The 13167-nt window shown below is 35.1% G+C and overlaps 1 protein-coding gene across 1 annotated transcript; it reads right to left on the bottom strand.

Annotated features, from left to right (window-relative positions):
• Nucleotides 1-353: 353 nt before the first annotated feature.
• LOC148094477 (beta-casein-like) lies at nucleotides 354-5073 on the bottom strand. Its single transcript, XM_087816533.1, has 6 exons — nucleotides 5023-5073; nucleotides 4262-4288; nucleotides 3923-3949; nucleotides 2637-2660; nucleotides 2235-2279; nucleotides 354-896 (listed from the first exon to the last, which is right to left on the bottom strand). The coding sequence occupies exons 1-6, from the start codon at nucleotides 5071-5073 to the stop codon at nucleotides 354-356; spliced, it is 717 nt and encodes a 238-aa protein (XP_087672659.1).
• Between the last annotated feature and the right edge of the window lie 8094 nt (nucleotides 5074-13167).

The following is a 13167-nucleotide window of genomic DNA, read 5'->3' as shown; positions in this document are numbered from 1 at the left end:
GAGGAAATCTCCAAACTTCTCTATTTTACACTCCGATTCCCATATTTAATTCTGTCTTTAGTAGATTTTATTCCTCTTTATCTATATTTTCAGCAGATTAATTAAATCAAACTATCTGAAATAATTTTGTCTCAATACACATTATCTTTTACATAGAAAACCAGAACAATTATTTCTAAACCTCTGTGAGTAGCTCTAGGCATTGGGATTTTGGGGAACAAGTTTTATAGGTTATTTTATTGTGTAACTAGTGATGAGAATCCCTGATGTAAACTCTGTGCATTAGGATATCCATTCAGTATTCATTTATTCTTTTATCTGGATCTCTCTCTCCTTCTGCTATCATAGACACATTATGCATGAAACAGCGGAGTTAGTAAATTAGGACTTACTTGTTGTAAGTTGTAAACTGGGGAAATAGGTTGAGTCACAGGGGTGAATTCCCAGGTAGGGTCAACCAGAAGCTCCTGGTTCAGCAGAAGGGCTTGCATGGGCATAGCTCTCGGGGGGAAGGCCAGCACTTGCTGGGGAAGAGGCAGGGCTTTGGACTGAGGAAGGGAGACCATGGCCTGAGGAGGAAGCATGGGAGCCTGAAGCAGAGACCGGGGAGCTTGGGGCATGAAGGGCTGGAGCAGAGGCAGAGGGAGCTGTGAATTTTTGAGATCAGTGAGATGTGGGATGTGACGCTGAAACAATGGCACCACTGGAGATTTCGGCAATGGTATCTGCACACTGCGCTTAGGCAAGATGTCCTCAGCGCCGGGAATTTCCATGATTTCAGGCTGAGGGCCAGGCAGGGCGCTCTGCGGCAGGACAGCGTAAGGGATGGGCGCAGCGTAAGGGTAGAGAAGTGGCTGTGGCTGGACCAAGGCGTGGATTTTGTTCAGACGCTCATCCTGGGAAAAAAGAAAACGAATATCTGTGTCCGTGATTCAGCTACAATTGTCATTCATGATGATTTAACCTGCTCTCTAGTGAAGAATCCTGAATGAAAGAGAGACACTTATGGATTTACTTATGCTGGTTGAGAAATTATTTGGGGCCATGTGAAGATGAGTTAAATACTCTTTGACGGACTCCTCATTAACCCACTCCCTTCATAGGAGGACCCAGATCAAACTGAAATCAGTGTTTGGGGATTTCAAGCCTGTTTCTGCTCTCCGACTTGCCTTCAATAGCTGTGGCTAGCTGTAGAGCTTGGTGTTCAGAGGGCATGAACTTTTCAACATAATGGGATAAAGCAGACCAAATTGTTTCCGTATAATGAAGGCTAATTGTAAAAAGAATTAGAGGAGTATTTCCAGGGTTGACTTCTGTGTGTGTTAATGAAAAGTAAATCTTAGTTTGTGCTTTAATTGAAGGAGTTACTGAACACCAGCTGACTTCTTGCATTACTTTCCTTGTAGATGGTCATTACTGTGTCTTTAAAGAGACATCACTGTGTAAATTCACTTTTACTTAGAAAACTATTTGGTGTAAGTTCCAAACAAACTTAAGGCATTGATAAAACAGGAAGGTGAAATACTACAATTAGATAAATATGTTACCACATGTGTCATTTAAACAAAATATTCTTTCTTTTTTAAGAAAATCTTTATTTTTAAGCAAACTCTGCCACTGAATAACTGTGATATTGTCACACAGTTGTGTACTCAGTTGTTCTGTGTCTCATTTCTTTTATCTCTATAATGAAAATTCTTTTATGAGCTGCATATATTCATAAATGCTAATATAAAACATATAAAATTTTAATGTAAATCATTGTGTATTTGCTGTGTGTCAGTTCATCAACCCTAGGGGATTATGGATATTCTCACTTTACACATGAAGAAATCAAAGTACAGAGAAACTTTGGCCCAAGGTTATAGAGCTACTCAACGATCAAGTTAGGATCTGTGCCATATTTCCTTCCCATTTGTTTCATCTCCTATCTACCTTGAGACTAAAAGAGCCTAGTGCCCAACCTGGAAATGTATCACCTAGTGTGTGTTTATGGAAAACAGGTACACCATTAGGAAATAGAGCAAATCAATAATTATTCTTAAGTACTTAGTCTATGCTCTGCAAGTGGATTATGAGCTTAAAAATGCAGTTATAACTTAAAAATGTAGTGATAAAGTTTTATTTCTTATGATGGCAGTATTTTATTACAATTCTTTAGAGTCAATTAACACACCTTTGTATGTACTATTTTTATAATAATTTTTTAAATATACTCATTGTGAACAAATTACCTCTCTTTGCTGCTGTTTGTCATTTTCAAACTTCTCAGGTATCTGCTAAAAAACAAATAACATGAAAAGAAATTGTATAATCTGTAAAAATTAAATGTAAAAAGTTTTGAAAATATGTACATTTCAATATAAGGGTTTTACTCCCCTTTATGTGGGACAAAAAACTGAAACTCATAGGAACACACAATAGTATGGTTGTTATCAGAGCGAAGAGGTTTTGAGGGGTAGTTAAAGATAAATGGATCCAACTATGTGGTGGCGTAAGATGATTTGACTTCGAGTGACAGACACACAATGAAATATACAGATCACGTATAAAAGAAATGTACATTTGAAATCTATCTGATCTTATAAACCAATGTCACTCCAATAAATTTAACAAAAATAAATAAATAGTTTTACCTTATTGATGTGTGAAATGGATTCCTTCAGAAAATAAAAATAAAAGTTGGTTAAATTTTCTTAAAAAAATTTATTTGCCAATATGAACCAGAAAATGAAGGCATTTAATAGGTTAATGTGAACACCGTGCTTGGTAATATTGCTAAAAACATAGGATCATTCCTGAACCTTATGTTTTTTGCACTGTTCTGCACAAGCCTGTTCTATAAAAAAAATACAGATGAATGCAGTCAAGAAAAAAATTTTTACTGCCCAACCAGTGTGGCTCAGCTGTTGAGTATCAACCCGTAATCCAGGAGGTTTCCAGTCAGGGCATATACCTGGGTTTCAGGCTAGATCCCCAGAAGAGGGCATGCAGGAGGCTCTCTCTCATCATTGATGTCTCTATCTCTTTCTCCCTCTCCTTTCCTCTCTTTGAAATCAATAAAAAATTTTTAAAAACATTTAAAAAAAACAACTAGACATAGTACAAAAACAGGCATTTCATAGATGCTAACTTTTCCCTCTCACTATATTCCCTTCTTATGACTACAAATGATCTCTAAGACAACATATGATTCTAAAACAATAAAATGCATTAATAAGAAATTATAATAACTATAAATATATCCTGTTAATTATTCTTAGCTCATTTGCTATATTCTGGTTTCAAATGAATTGTAAGAACTGAATACTTTCCCTAAGGATCTGATAACCTTTGTGAAGAGATAAAGTGCACCCAGGTACCAGTTAGCAGGTAATGACAGGCCCTGAAAAGTGGTGCAAGTGTTTATATCTACCTGACTCTCCCAGGCAGATTTGAGACTAATATGAAGTCTCACTGACTTTTATTATCTAAAGTGACTATTGTAATCACAAAATATGGCCATTTGCATGTTTGCACCGCTACATTGCCATCCTTTCCTATGGGCATGTGCTTTTCAGTTTGTACCACAGCTCTAGTCAATGCCTGATCCACAGAAGGTGCTGAATAAATGTCAGAACAGTGAATGAGGTCAGGCTGGAGAGCGGTCAAGACACAAAAGAGGACTGTGCAATCCACTTAAAGAAGGGAGTGGGGCACAGTGACAAAGGTTCAAGTAGCAGCTAGTGTGGAAAGTGCTGGGATAGTGAATTCTGCAGACATTTATTTTGTCCTTGAACATATAATGGAAATTTACATCAGAATTTATATATCAGAATGGCTGCATTCACTTAAATACCCTAAAATAACACAATATAAAGAGTGTCCAGCATTTTACTGTTTCAAATGGAAAATTGCCTCAGAATGAACATTGTCTTCTTACCTCACTGCTGGAAATGCTTTCTACAGTCTGTGAAGAAAAAATACAGAATCAACAACTGGATCATCAAAGAATGTTACTTTTTTTTTAATATATATAATTTTTTTAATTGATTTTAGAGAAAAGGGGAGAGAGAGAGTGGGGGAGAGAGAGAGAGAAAGAGAGAGAGGCATTGATGTGGGAGAGAAACATCTATCGGTTGCCTCCTGTCCACTGCTATCAGGGATTGAACTCACAGCTTTTGGTGCATGAGATGACCCTCCAACCAACTGAGCCTCCCCATCTGGGGCAGAATGTTACTATTCATGGTTGGAAAAATTTCCTCTGAATAAAATATCTTACCTCCCTGGATACACTGAATTCTTCCTTCTGTAAAGAAAAACAACAAGAACAAAAGCATTTAGTTTCCATAGCTAACTCATTTCCTACTTACTCTTTCCCTTTCTCATGCAGAGCTATCTCCTTCACAAACTGAAGAAATAAAAAATGTTGTATATTTTTTGAGAGCCTTAAAGGCAATTGTGTTTTATGTCTTTTATATTTGATAACTCTAATGGCATGTTTTTAGTTTACCTGAATGAAGAACAATTTTTGATGGGCACAGAAAAGAAGTATTTTTTAATTTGTATCAAACACTTTTTATTACGATTACAAATATGTTTATGATTATGATTAATGCCTGATGTTCCACCCTCTGGATGCCTTTGGGTGGACACAGGCAGCACTTGGCCCAATGCCCTATAGTAAGAGGCACCTAAGGCTCATCACCAATGTGTTCATCGATGTTGCACATGCACACAACTGTCTTTGTGTGATATTACTTTTCTGTTGTTTCTGTATTTGCTTCTTGTTTTGTCTGTTGCTTACTGGTTGTTTTTTCTTTAGCGACTGGCTGCACAGTGGTGTAGAAATCATTTAACCCAGATTTGTGGTCCGATAGGACTCCATTGAAATAATGGGTGAACGTAAAAGATTTCCTTAGAAGTAAACAAAAAATGCTGTTGAGATTCTGCTTTATTTGTGGGTTTAAAATGTTGCTGATGCTGTTCTCGACACGTGGGATAATATTTCACTACATGTGAATCAGGTAGAGATTGTCTTACCTCCCGCGCAAGAGCGAGGGCCACCAGGCTGGCCAGGATGAGGACCTTCATGGCTCTCGAGTCCTGTGAGTGGGGAAGGAGGAGATGCTGTTGCACTTGTCAACCTAATATATTTTTTATTTAGGTAGGATTACCTTTTTTAAAGAAACCAAAAATAATGTGAAGTTAAAATACCTGCATTTTAAAAAGAATACTAGTAGAAATTTTATCATAAAGCCAAGACAAGATCCACAATGCAACTTAGTCTTACATATCAATTTTATAATTCAAGGCCAGCCCTTCAGACTTTTCCAGCTACGAGCTCTACCCTACCTCACTCTTTTTAATCTCATTTTCAGTGCAGTGTGTTTTTTGAAAGAGAGGAGTTTAAAATATTTATATAAAGCTTTATTAATTGATTCATTTTATTCAAAATGAGTACTGTTTACTTAACACCCTTAAGTGCCCGATTCTCTCTAGGGTCTTGGATTAATGTAATGAAAAAAATATTGAGGTCTCAGTCCTGATGAATCTTCATATCTATTGGGAACAAACTGATTTAAGAAAATGTATACATAGAACATCATAATTTATTTACCTTCCTTTCCTAGGCTAAACAGTTTCATGAATATTTGACTTAATCATGTATTCTTATTTCTAACAACGCTGAGATTTTTATTTGAGCGTTTGATTTATTTGCTCCATTTATCCAGTTGTTTTCTTGGACTAATTAGTTTGCTTTTTTCTCTATGTGTACCCACTACACAGTGTTAATTCCCACACACTTAATGATGTCTCTTCTCCTTTGTGACATATAACTATAGAGATCATACATGGTGTCCTTTCTTTTTTCTTTCATCTCCTGGTGATTTACCAAAGGATCCGATTCTATTGCCCAGTCCCCACAGAAGACTACTCCTTCTTGTAGCATAACATAAAATATTTGTTAACATTTTTGACCAAAATGTACTCAATGCTTGATTTTGTTCCAGCTCTATACTTTCTTGTAAAAATTAATGTTCATGCTACCAGTACACCTTAACATATAACCTTCAATCACAGATTTATAAACTAAATTTCTGAACTGCAATATTTCATGAAAAAATTTTCTAATTCATCAAAATATATTCTTTCCAATATTTAGAGATTGAAATATTTCTCTTTTTAAAATAAAAACATGTTTTCTAGATTTTTCTTGTTGGTGGTATAATTATTTCTTAATTAATTTTATTGTGGGGACTGGTTAAGAAAATTATGTTTCAAGTGTACAATTCTATAACACATCATCTGTGTGTTACACTGTGTATTTGCCAGCCAATGTCAAATCTCCTCCAATCACCACATAACATATTTTACTCCTTTACTCTTTCCACACCATCCCATCCCTCTTCCCTGTGCTAACCACCACACTGTTGTCTGTGTGTAGGAGTGCTTTTTGTCTTGTTCGTTGATTTGTCCCCTTAAGTTTTATATCCCATATGTGACTGAAATTACATGGTTCTTCAATTTTTCTGTCAGACTTACTTTGCTTAGCATGATATTCTCAAAATCCAACCATGTTCTCACAAATAGCAGTATTAATTTTACTTTGCTAAAAATCTACATAACTTTCCAAATAATTTTTTATTTACAGGTTTCAAAACAAATTATACTGTATTAGAGATTATTATGATTATTACATTTTCCAAATTTTATAATTAGCATTTTATATACCATTTTTTAAGCCAGAATTTTATTATTGACTAATATATTCTAAGGGATTCTTTCTTCCAAATCTCTTCTTTTTATTTTTATCTTTGTTTTCAAGTCATTTCTATGTCTTCTAGAATTTTCTTATAAAGTAAATTTTGTTTCTTTTTAACTGAGTTCTGCATTTTATATGTTTATTGTAATATTATTTTGAAGTATTATAAATTGAATAAGAAAAAGGAATGTTGCATGTTGTAAAAAAAGTTTGATGAATACACTCTTCTAAAAAATTATTCATAAGCATTTAAGTAGTGTTCTCACTTAACCCCATTTAAGCATGTTTTGAAACAACTCCCATAATATCTTGACTCAATATGCCACCACTACCTGGTGAATAAAGCTTTCCTAATAATTATTCATATTCCTTTACAATCATTTAAATATATTTGCTTTTAAGACTGTGGTATGTTTTTAAAAAGTGGAAAATGTATTTAATTCAGATAATAAATGTTTAAGTTGTTTGTGTGTGTTTTTTTAATTTAGTTATTGATCTGAGAGAGAAGAAATCGAGAGAGAAACATCAATTTCTTGCATTTTTTTATGCATTCATTGGTTGATTCTTGTAAGTATCCTGACCTGAGACTGAACCCCCAACCTTGGAGTATCACAACAACACTATAACCAACTGAGCAACCCAGCCAGGGCCAGAAAATAAATCTTTTAGTATAGCCTATTAACTAGCCTTGTACTAAAAACAATATTAATCACCAAAAGTACATTTATTGAACTTATAAAGCTTATGTGGTCATTACAATTTTTACCAAATCTTTATAGGCACTTTTACTATTTTAGCATAAATCTTGGGGGGGAAAAATGCCAATGCTACTTTAAATACTTTCATTTCAGAGACTATATTTAAAAAATTATTTTCTTCCTATATTTGAATTAAAGCAAAAAAGGGGAAAATTTATACCTGAAATTCTTACCTTTTTTCCAAAGTGGAGGACAAGAAGTGAAGAAAGAGCAAGTGAATGATGGTCTGTCTGTTTCTGTGGCTGTTTATATACTCTGTCTAACGACATACTAATTCTGTGCTTTGAAAAAAATCAATAGTGAGTTTCAATTCCAAGAAATCAACATGATTAGAAAATGATTTCTGCCGAATTTCTGTCCCCAGAAATGCTGCCGGGGAGCATTTTAACAAGCAAGCAATTCACATCTGATCAAGGAAATTTGTGCAGGAAATGAAATTGTCTAATACCTAAAGAAAATCACTGGAGGACAGGGACATTGTGGCTCAGACCTCAAGTTAAGAGGGCATAATTCAGTCTCCAGCAGTTGGTGGGTCCTCCAGATCTCAGTTGTGGGAGAATGTTATACAGGCACCAGAGATACACAGGGGCTTCACAAAGGCCATAATTTCATTCTAACCAGAGCAATTGTTAGTGTATTATGCCACATTGGAGGAAAATGACAAGATAACAGTGCATGGTGGTAGCTCAGTCATGTAAATGAAATTGCTCACTCCCAGGACCACCTGCTTTGGGAACAATAAATTGTTTACATAAAACCAATATCTTGTACACAAAAGGAATAAGCTTCTTTCTGTAAAGAAACATGCAAGAAAAGGAATCTGGATGGCCGGTACAGGCACAAATCCTTGGTAAATCTGTTATAATGGTTGTTTAAATTGCCATAGAGACTTATTTACCTGATCAATATTGTATACCTCTCTCTATCTAATCAACCATAATAACAATAACAGCTTTATTTTTTTACTTAGTACCAACCCTATAACAGGCATTAGGCCCTTTACAGATTTATCTAGTATGATTGTAACAACAACATCATGAGATAGCTCTCCTCTGCATACCTTGGATGAAGAAACTGAGACACCAATAGATTAAGTATTATTTGTTAATTGCAAAGATACCATTTAAAACCAAACTTGTCTGAGTACTTGTGTTTCTATTGGATTATATGCAATGCCTATGTCTTAACCTGTTAAGATTTTATTATAAGATTTAGCTATTAATGTAGCGTTTGGGCTTAAATATGCATAATTTATTATGCCTAGATTGGAAGAATGGGCATTTTTGCTGAGTGTGAGCAGGGAGAGTTCATCTTTAAGGAGCTGTTATTTTATTGTAACTTAACAGAAGAGTGCTGTTTTGAGACATGGTTACATGGGAATAAGTTCTTTTGGCTGAAAGAAATATAGGTGTTTAAACAGTAATATACCATGTTTAATGCATACTGTATTTTAGGAAACACAGAGACTGTAGAGTATAAGTTATTGTCACAGGGAGTTGATGGAGTCAGATCATGGATGCTTTTGTATTTCAGCCATGTATTGTAATATAATTCACTGGAAATGAGGAATATATTCAAGATTTGAAAGAAAGAAGGATTCCACAATTTATTGGATAATATGTATTTATGACAATATCTCAGGCAACCTAGTAAGAGAGATTGTTAAAACATGTTACTGTAGTAATCAAGGATAAACATTATGATGACCTCAACTGGGAAAATGGTGCTGGGCATCTGAGGCAACGGGAAGCATACTTCTCATTAAAATAAGAGAAATATGAGTAATCAGGGAAATGAATGAATAGAATATGCAAGGGTAATTGAAAAGTTATCCATTTTATAAACTAAGATGGAAACCAACCTGATATTAGAAAGGGGGTACTCAGTCAAATCTTACACATGCTAAGTTTGAAGGTGTCTAAGATGTGTTGTAAATTAAATAAGATACTCAAAGAAATCATATGTACAGTTGTAGAAATGAACATTTTCTTGCAAAGGAATAAATAACTGTTCCTATGGAAATAGTAGCAAGTGAAAAGAGAAATTATCTAAGACTAGAACTCAACAATACCCTATTATTCAGAGGCTGGTACAGCAAAAGGAAATAGAAAAAAATATACAGAGTATCACGGAGAAGAGAATAGAGGGTCATTGGAACAATGGGAAGAAATAGCTAGAAAAAGACAAGTGGAAGCAGAAGTGAAAATGCTGCAGAGACGTGGAGTAAGGGGCAAACAGAGAAGAGACTTTTGGACATTTGGAGTCATTATCCTGTAATCATTGAGAAACACTCCAAGTGGTTAAGGAGTATATAATGTGTGAGGAATTAAAAGCAACACTACCCTTCTGAGGTTTTAGAAGTAAGGACACCTCTGGAATGGTATCTATGACAATAGGAACAACGACTCACACAAAGGTAATATTAGGATAGAGATTTTTTTGCTTGAAAGAAAGAGGCCAATGGTGAGAAATGGCTGAAACATGTGAGGAGGTGGGGAAATAATTGATGGAGCAAGTCCAGGAGGATCAGAGAGACAGCCAAAAGATTTAGAGATATACAGAATGTACCAGTTTTTCTCAGAATGGAGAAAAGTAGAAGATGAACCAATATAACACATACTTTGAAATACAGGGTAGAAAAGTGAAAATTAAACAGTCGTACTTTTCCAGTTTGGTGCAGGATGCAGTTTTCAGCTGACACTGAGGCAAGTGGATATGAGTTTGAGATATTTAAAAGAGGGAACATTTTTGGTTAACGTGAAAATAAAAATGAATGGAAAGTACCACATCAGTAATACCTAGATGAGAGTAGAAGTCAGCTTGTTTTCTTTACCCAAGTACATTTATGCCAAGGTGGATACAGTATAATATCAATAGATCAAGAGAGTTGTTGGGGTAGGGATAGAGAATTGAATGTGTTTGTGCTAAAATGACAATCACGAAGTGTTCTTGAGCTTGGAAGGAGATGGCAAGAGTTGAGTAATAAACCAGAACACCCAAAAGTGCTTGAATGACTAGAGATAGAAAAAGTAAAAAGCAAAAACCAGGCCTAATGAGAGTGAGCAATGTCAAGAAGAACAGATTAGAGTTTTTTACCAGGTGGGATTTCAGCATCAGAAAGAAGAGAATTTCTGGCCCAGGCTGGTGTCACTCAGTGGTGAAGGCCTCAGCTCAACTCACCAAAGGGCCTCAGGTTCAGTTCCCATAAAGGGCATGTCCCCTGCACAGTCAAGGCATGTGCAAGAGGCAACCAATTGATGTGTCTCTCTTACATCGATGCTTCTCTCTTTCTCTCTCCCTCCCTTCCACTATATCTAAAATCAGTGGAAAATATCCTTGAGTGAGGATTGACTAAAAAAAAAAAGAAGAGACTTTTTGTGTAATTACTATATCAAAAGAATAGTCATACATGCAGTATATTGAAAATAGGTAAACATGAAGGCTATTGAAGGTCAATAGTAAAATATATTTCATATTAAATGTCCATGTTTGCCAGGATTTTGCTAGTTGCCAAAAATGCAACAGTAAAAAAGGCAAAATTCTTGTCCCCAAGGACATCAAAGACTATAGGATAAACTAGTATGAAGCCTACTTGTTAAAAAATATAATAAACATTTTAATAAAGCCATAATAAGGTGCAATAGGCACAAAGGAAATACCTAGTTTATTTTAGCTGATGGATAGGAGAGGCAAAGAGGATCTTCATGAAGACATGAGTCCTGAGCAGGATCTTGAAGGCGAATGAAGGGTTTTGGCCTGAGACAGGGAGAGAATTATAGGCCAAAAGGAAAGGAAAAATAAGGTTTTGGATATCAGAAACCAGTAACTACAACGAAATCAAGTAGGAAATCAGGGTCATGAAATACAAGGAAGGGAGTAGATGGAGATGAGAACAGAGAAAGAGAAAGAGGTCAGGTAATAAAGAGCAAAGCATGCTGTGCTCCTTAGGAACATGAATTTTATTCTGGAGATGGTGGGAATTTTCTGAAGGGTTTTAGGACAAAGAGTCACATCTAGAAAATAACTGCTTGTAAAAAATAATTGATGATGATCCAAATTTATTAAGTTGAGACTTCTCAGGTTTGAGCTCATATCTTTTGCAGTGAGTCAACGTTTATCAGTTAATATTCATGGAAAGACAGAAGATTATTAAGAATAAAGAATAAAGAAAACTTAAAGCCCAAAGAGGAACAGGGTCTTGCCCAAAGTCCACAATAAAGTCTGAAGCAGGCCTCAAAAGTACTTAATGTGTGCCTATTTACAAAAGCAGCCTTTAAATTTCTGTCTCTTCAGTGAGAGATGTTCATAAATGTAATTGGCTGATTTTGTTTGACACTGCTCTATTTTACAATGTTCTTTTTTTCTGTTCACTGTGTTTAAAAGATACATTCAGGACTTAAGCATACATAGATGCTCTTTTAAAGCAAATAAAGTATTTTTTAATTAATCATTTTTCTTTGTAATATAACTTGCATTTTTATCACCTTAGATGTTTGAGAGGGGGGTATACTTCTCATTGTCATATATGTTTTATATTGATTAGAAAACGCAAGTCAATATCTATTGTCTGTTTCAACTATTCAGTTAATACTTATTTTTGGACCATGTTCATACTGAGCAAGGCAGAAGCCATGAAAATAAGTGATGTAATCACTTATTCCCAATGTCATACGTCCACTTAGAAAGTGCCATGGCTACTCTGATTTGCCATTGTCCCTGGCAAAAACTTTAGTGATTTCTAAGAAAAGAAATACAAAACCATTTGTGCCCCATCCATGCACCATTTCATTTTCTCAGCAAAATGCTTTACATATTGGACAATTTATACAGCATTTCTTTATGACACTTTTTCATCAGTTTTGAATTACCTTAATCAGTATACTTATTGACTCTACTGGGTCAGAAAAGCATGAAAAACCTAGATCAGAAAAATCACTAACAACACACTAGAGAAAAAGTCCTGTCCAAGAAAAAGTGGAAAATCCAGAGAGTTAACACCAGTGTTACTGGCCAGGTAAGAAGCATCAGCACACAATGACAAGTAAGTGGAAAATTGCCCTGTAGGCAACCCAAGAATTCCCAATGCATAACTTAGGAGCCATTTTATAAGGTAAAATAAGAATTGTATGCATTGAAATTTTACAGGACAACCCACTGTGAGGAGCAAGAAATAATCAAAACAAGGTGTTCTGGGACTATTTATCATAAATAGAATATGGTCATCCAAAGCTCTTTCCCATATTGGGTGACAGATCTCAAGTGCTCAGGCATGAGACTTGGGTGAAGCACAAAGGGAAGAGCTGAAGCCATATAAATAACAACCTCAAGAAAGAAACCAGGCTAAAGAGTATAATATAGGGACCAAAAATGTTAAAAAATAAGAATGTTAAGACACACTAAATATCATCCATATGGTGTTTTGAAGACTTTTTAGAGATAAGGACACTGAAGGTGTGAGAATTTACATTATTTGTTCAGGATACTACAGCTGTTTAGAGATAAGGCTGGTACTAGAATTCTCTGTTTCCTGAGTAATATTTGAGATACTGTTTAATAACTTCCAAAACATTTCAGAGAGTGGGGAGAAAGTAAAATAAATAATGTGAATTTGTATAATGATCTAGGTTTTTGAACAGTATAATGTATAATTGATTACTTCTGACA

This window comes from Miniopterus natalensis, chromosome 1, assembly GCF_054644295.1.
Source record: "Miniopterus natalensis isolate mMinNat1 chromosome 1, mMinNat1.hap1, whole genome shotgun sequence".
In the NCBI taxonomy this organism is placed as follows: domain Eukaryota; kingdom Metazoa; phylum Chordata; class Mammalia; order Chiroptera; family Miniopteridae; genus Miniopterus; species Miniopterus natalensis.
The sequence above is the reverse complement of the archived record's forward strand: the minus strand, read 5'-3'. Positions and strand labels throughout refer to the sequence as shown.

What these genes read in the sequence shown, in the direction of transcription:
- LOC148094477 (XM_087816533.1), bottom strand. Translation starts at nt 5,073, where the DNA reads ATGAAGGTCCTCATCCTGGCCAGCCTGGTGGCCCTCGCTCTTGCGCGG. An exon ending in CCCTCGCTCTTGCGCGGGAG is followed by an intron (nt 4,289 to 5,022) that starts GTAAGACAATCT and finishes TTTTCTTTACAG; the next exon opens with AAGGAAGAATTCAGTGTATC. An exon ending in CCATTTCACACATCAATAAG is followed by an intron (nt 2,280 to 2,636) that starts GTAAAACTATTT and finishes TTTGTTTTTTAG; the next exon opens with CAGATACCTGAGAAGTTTGA.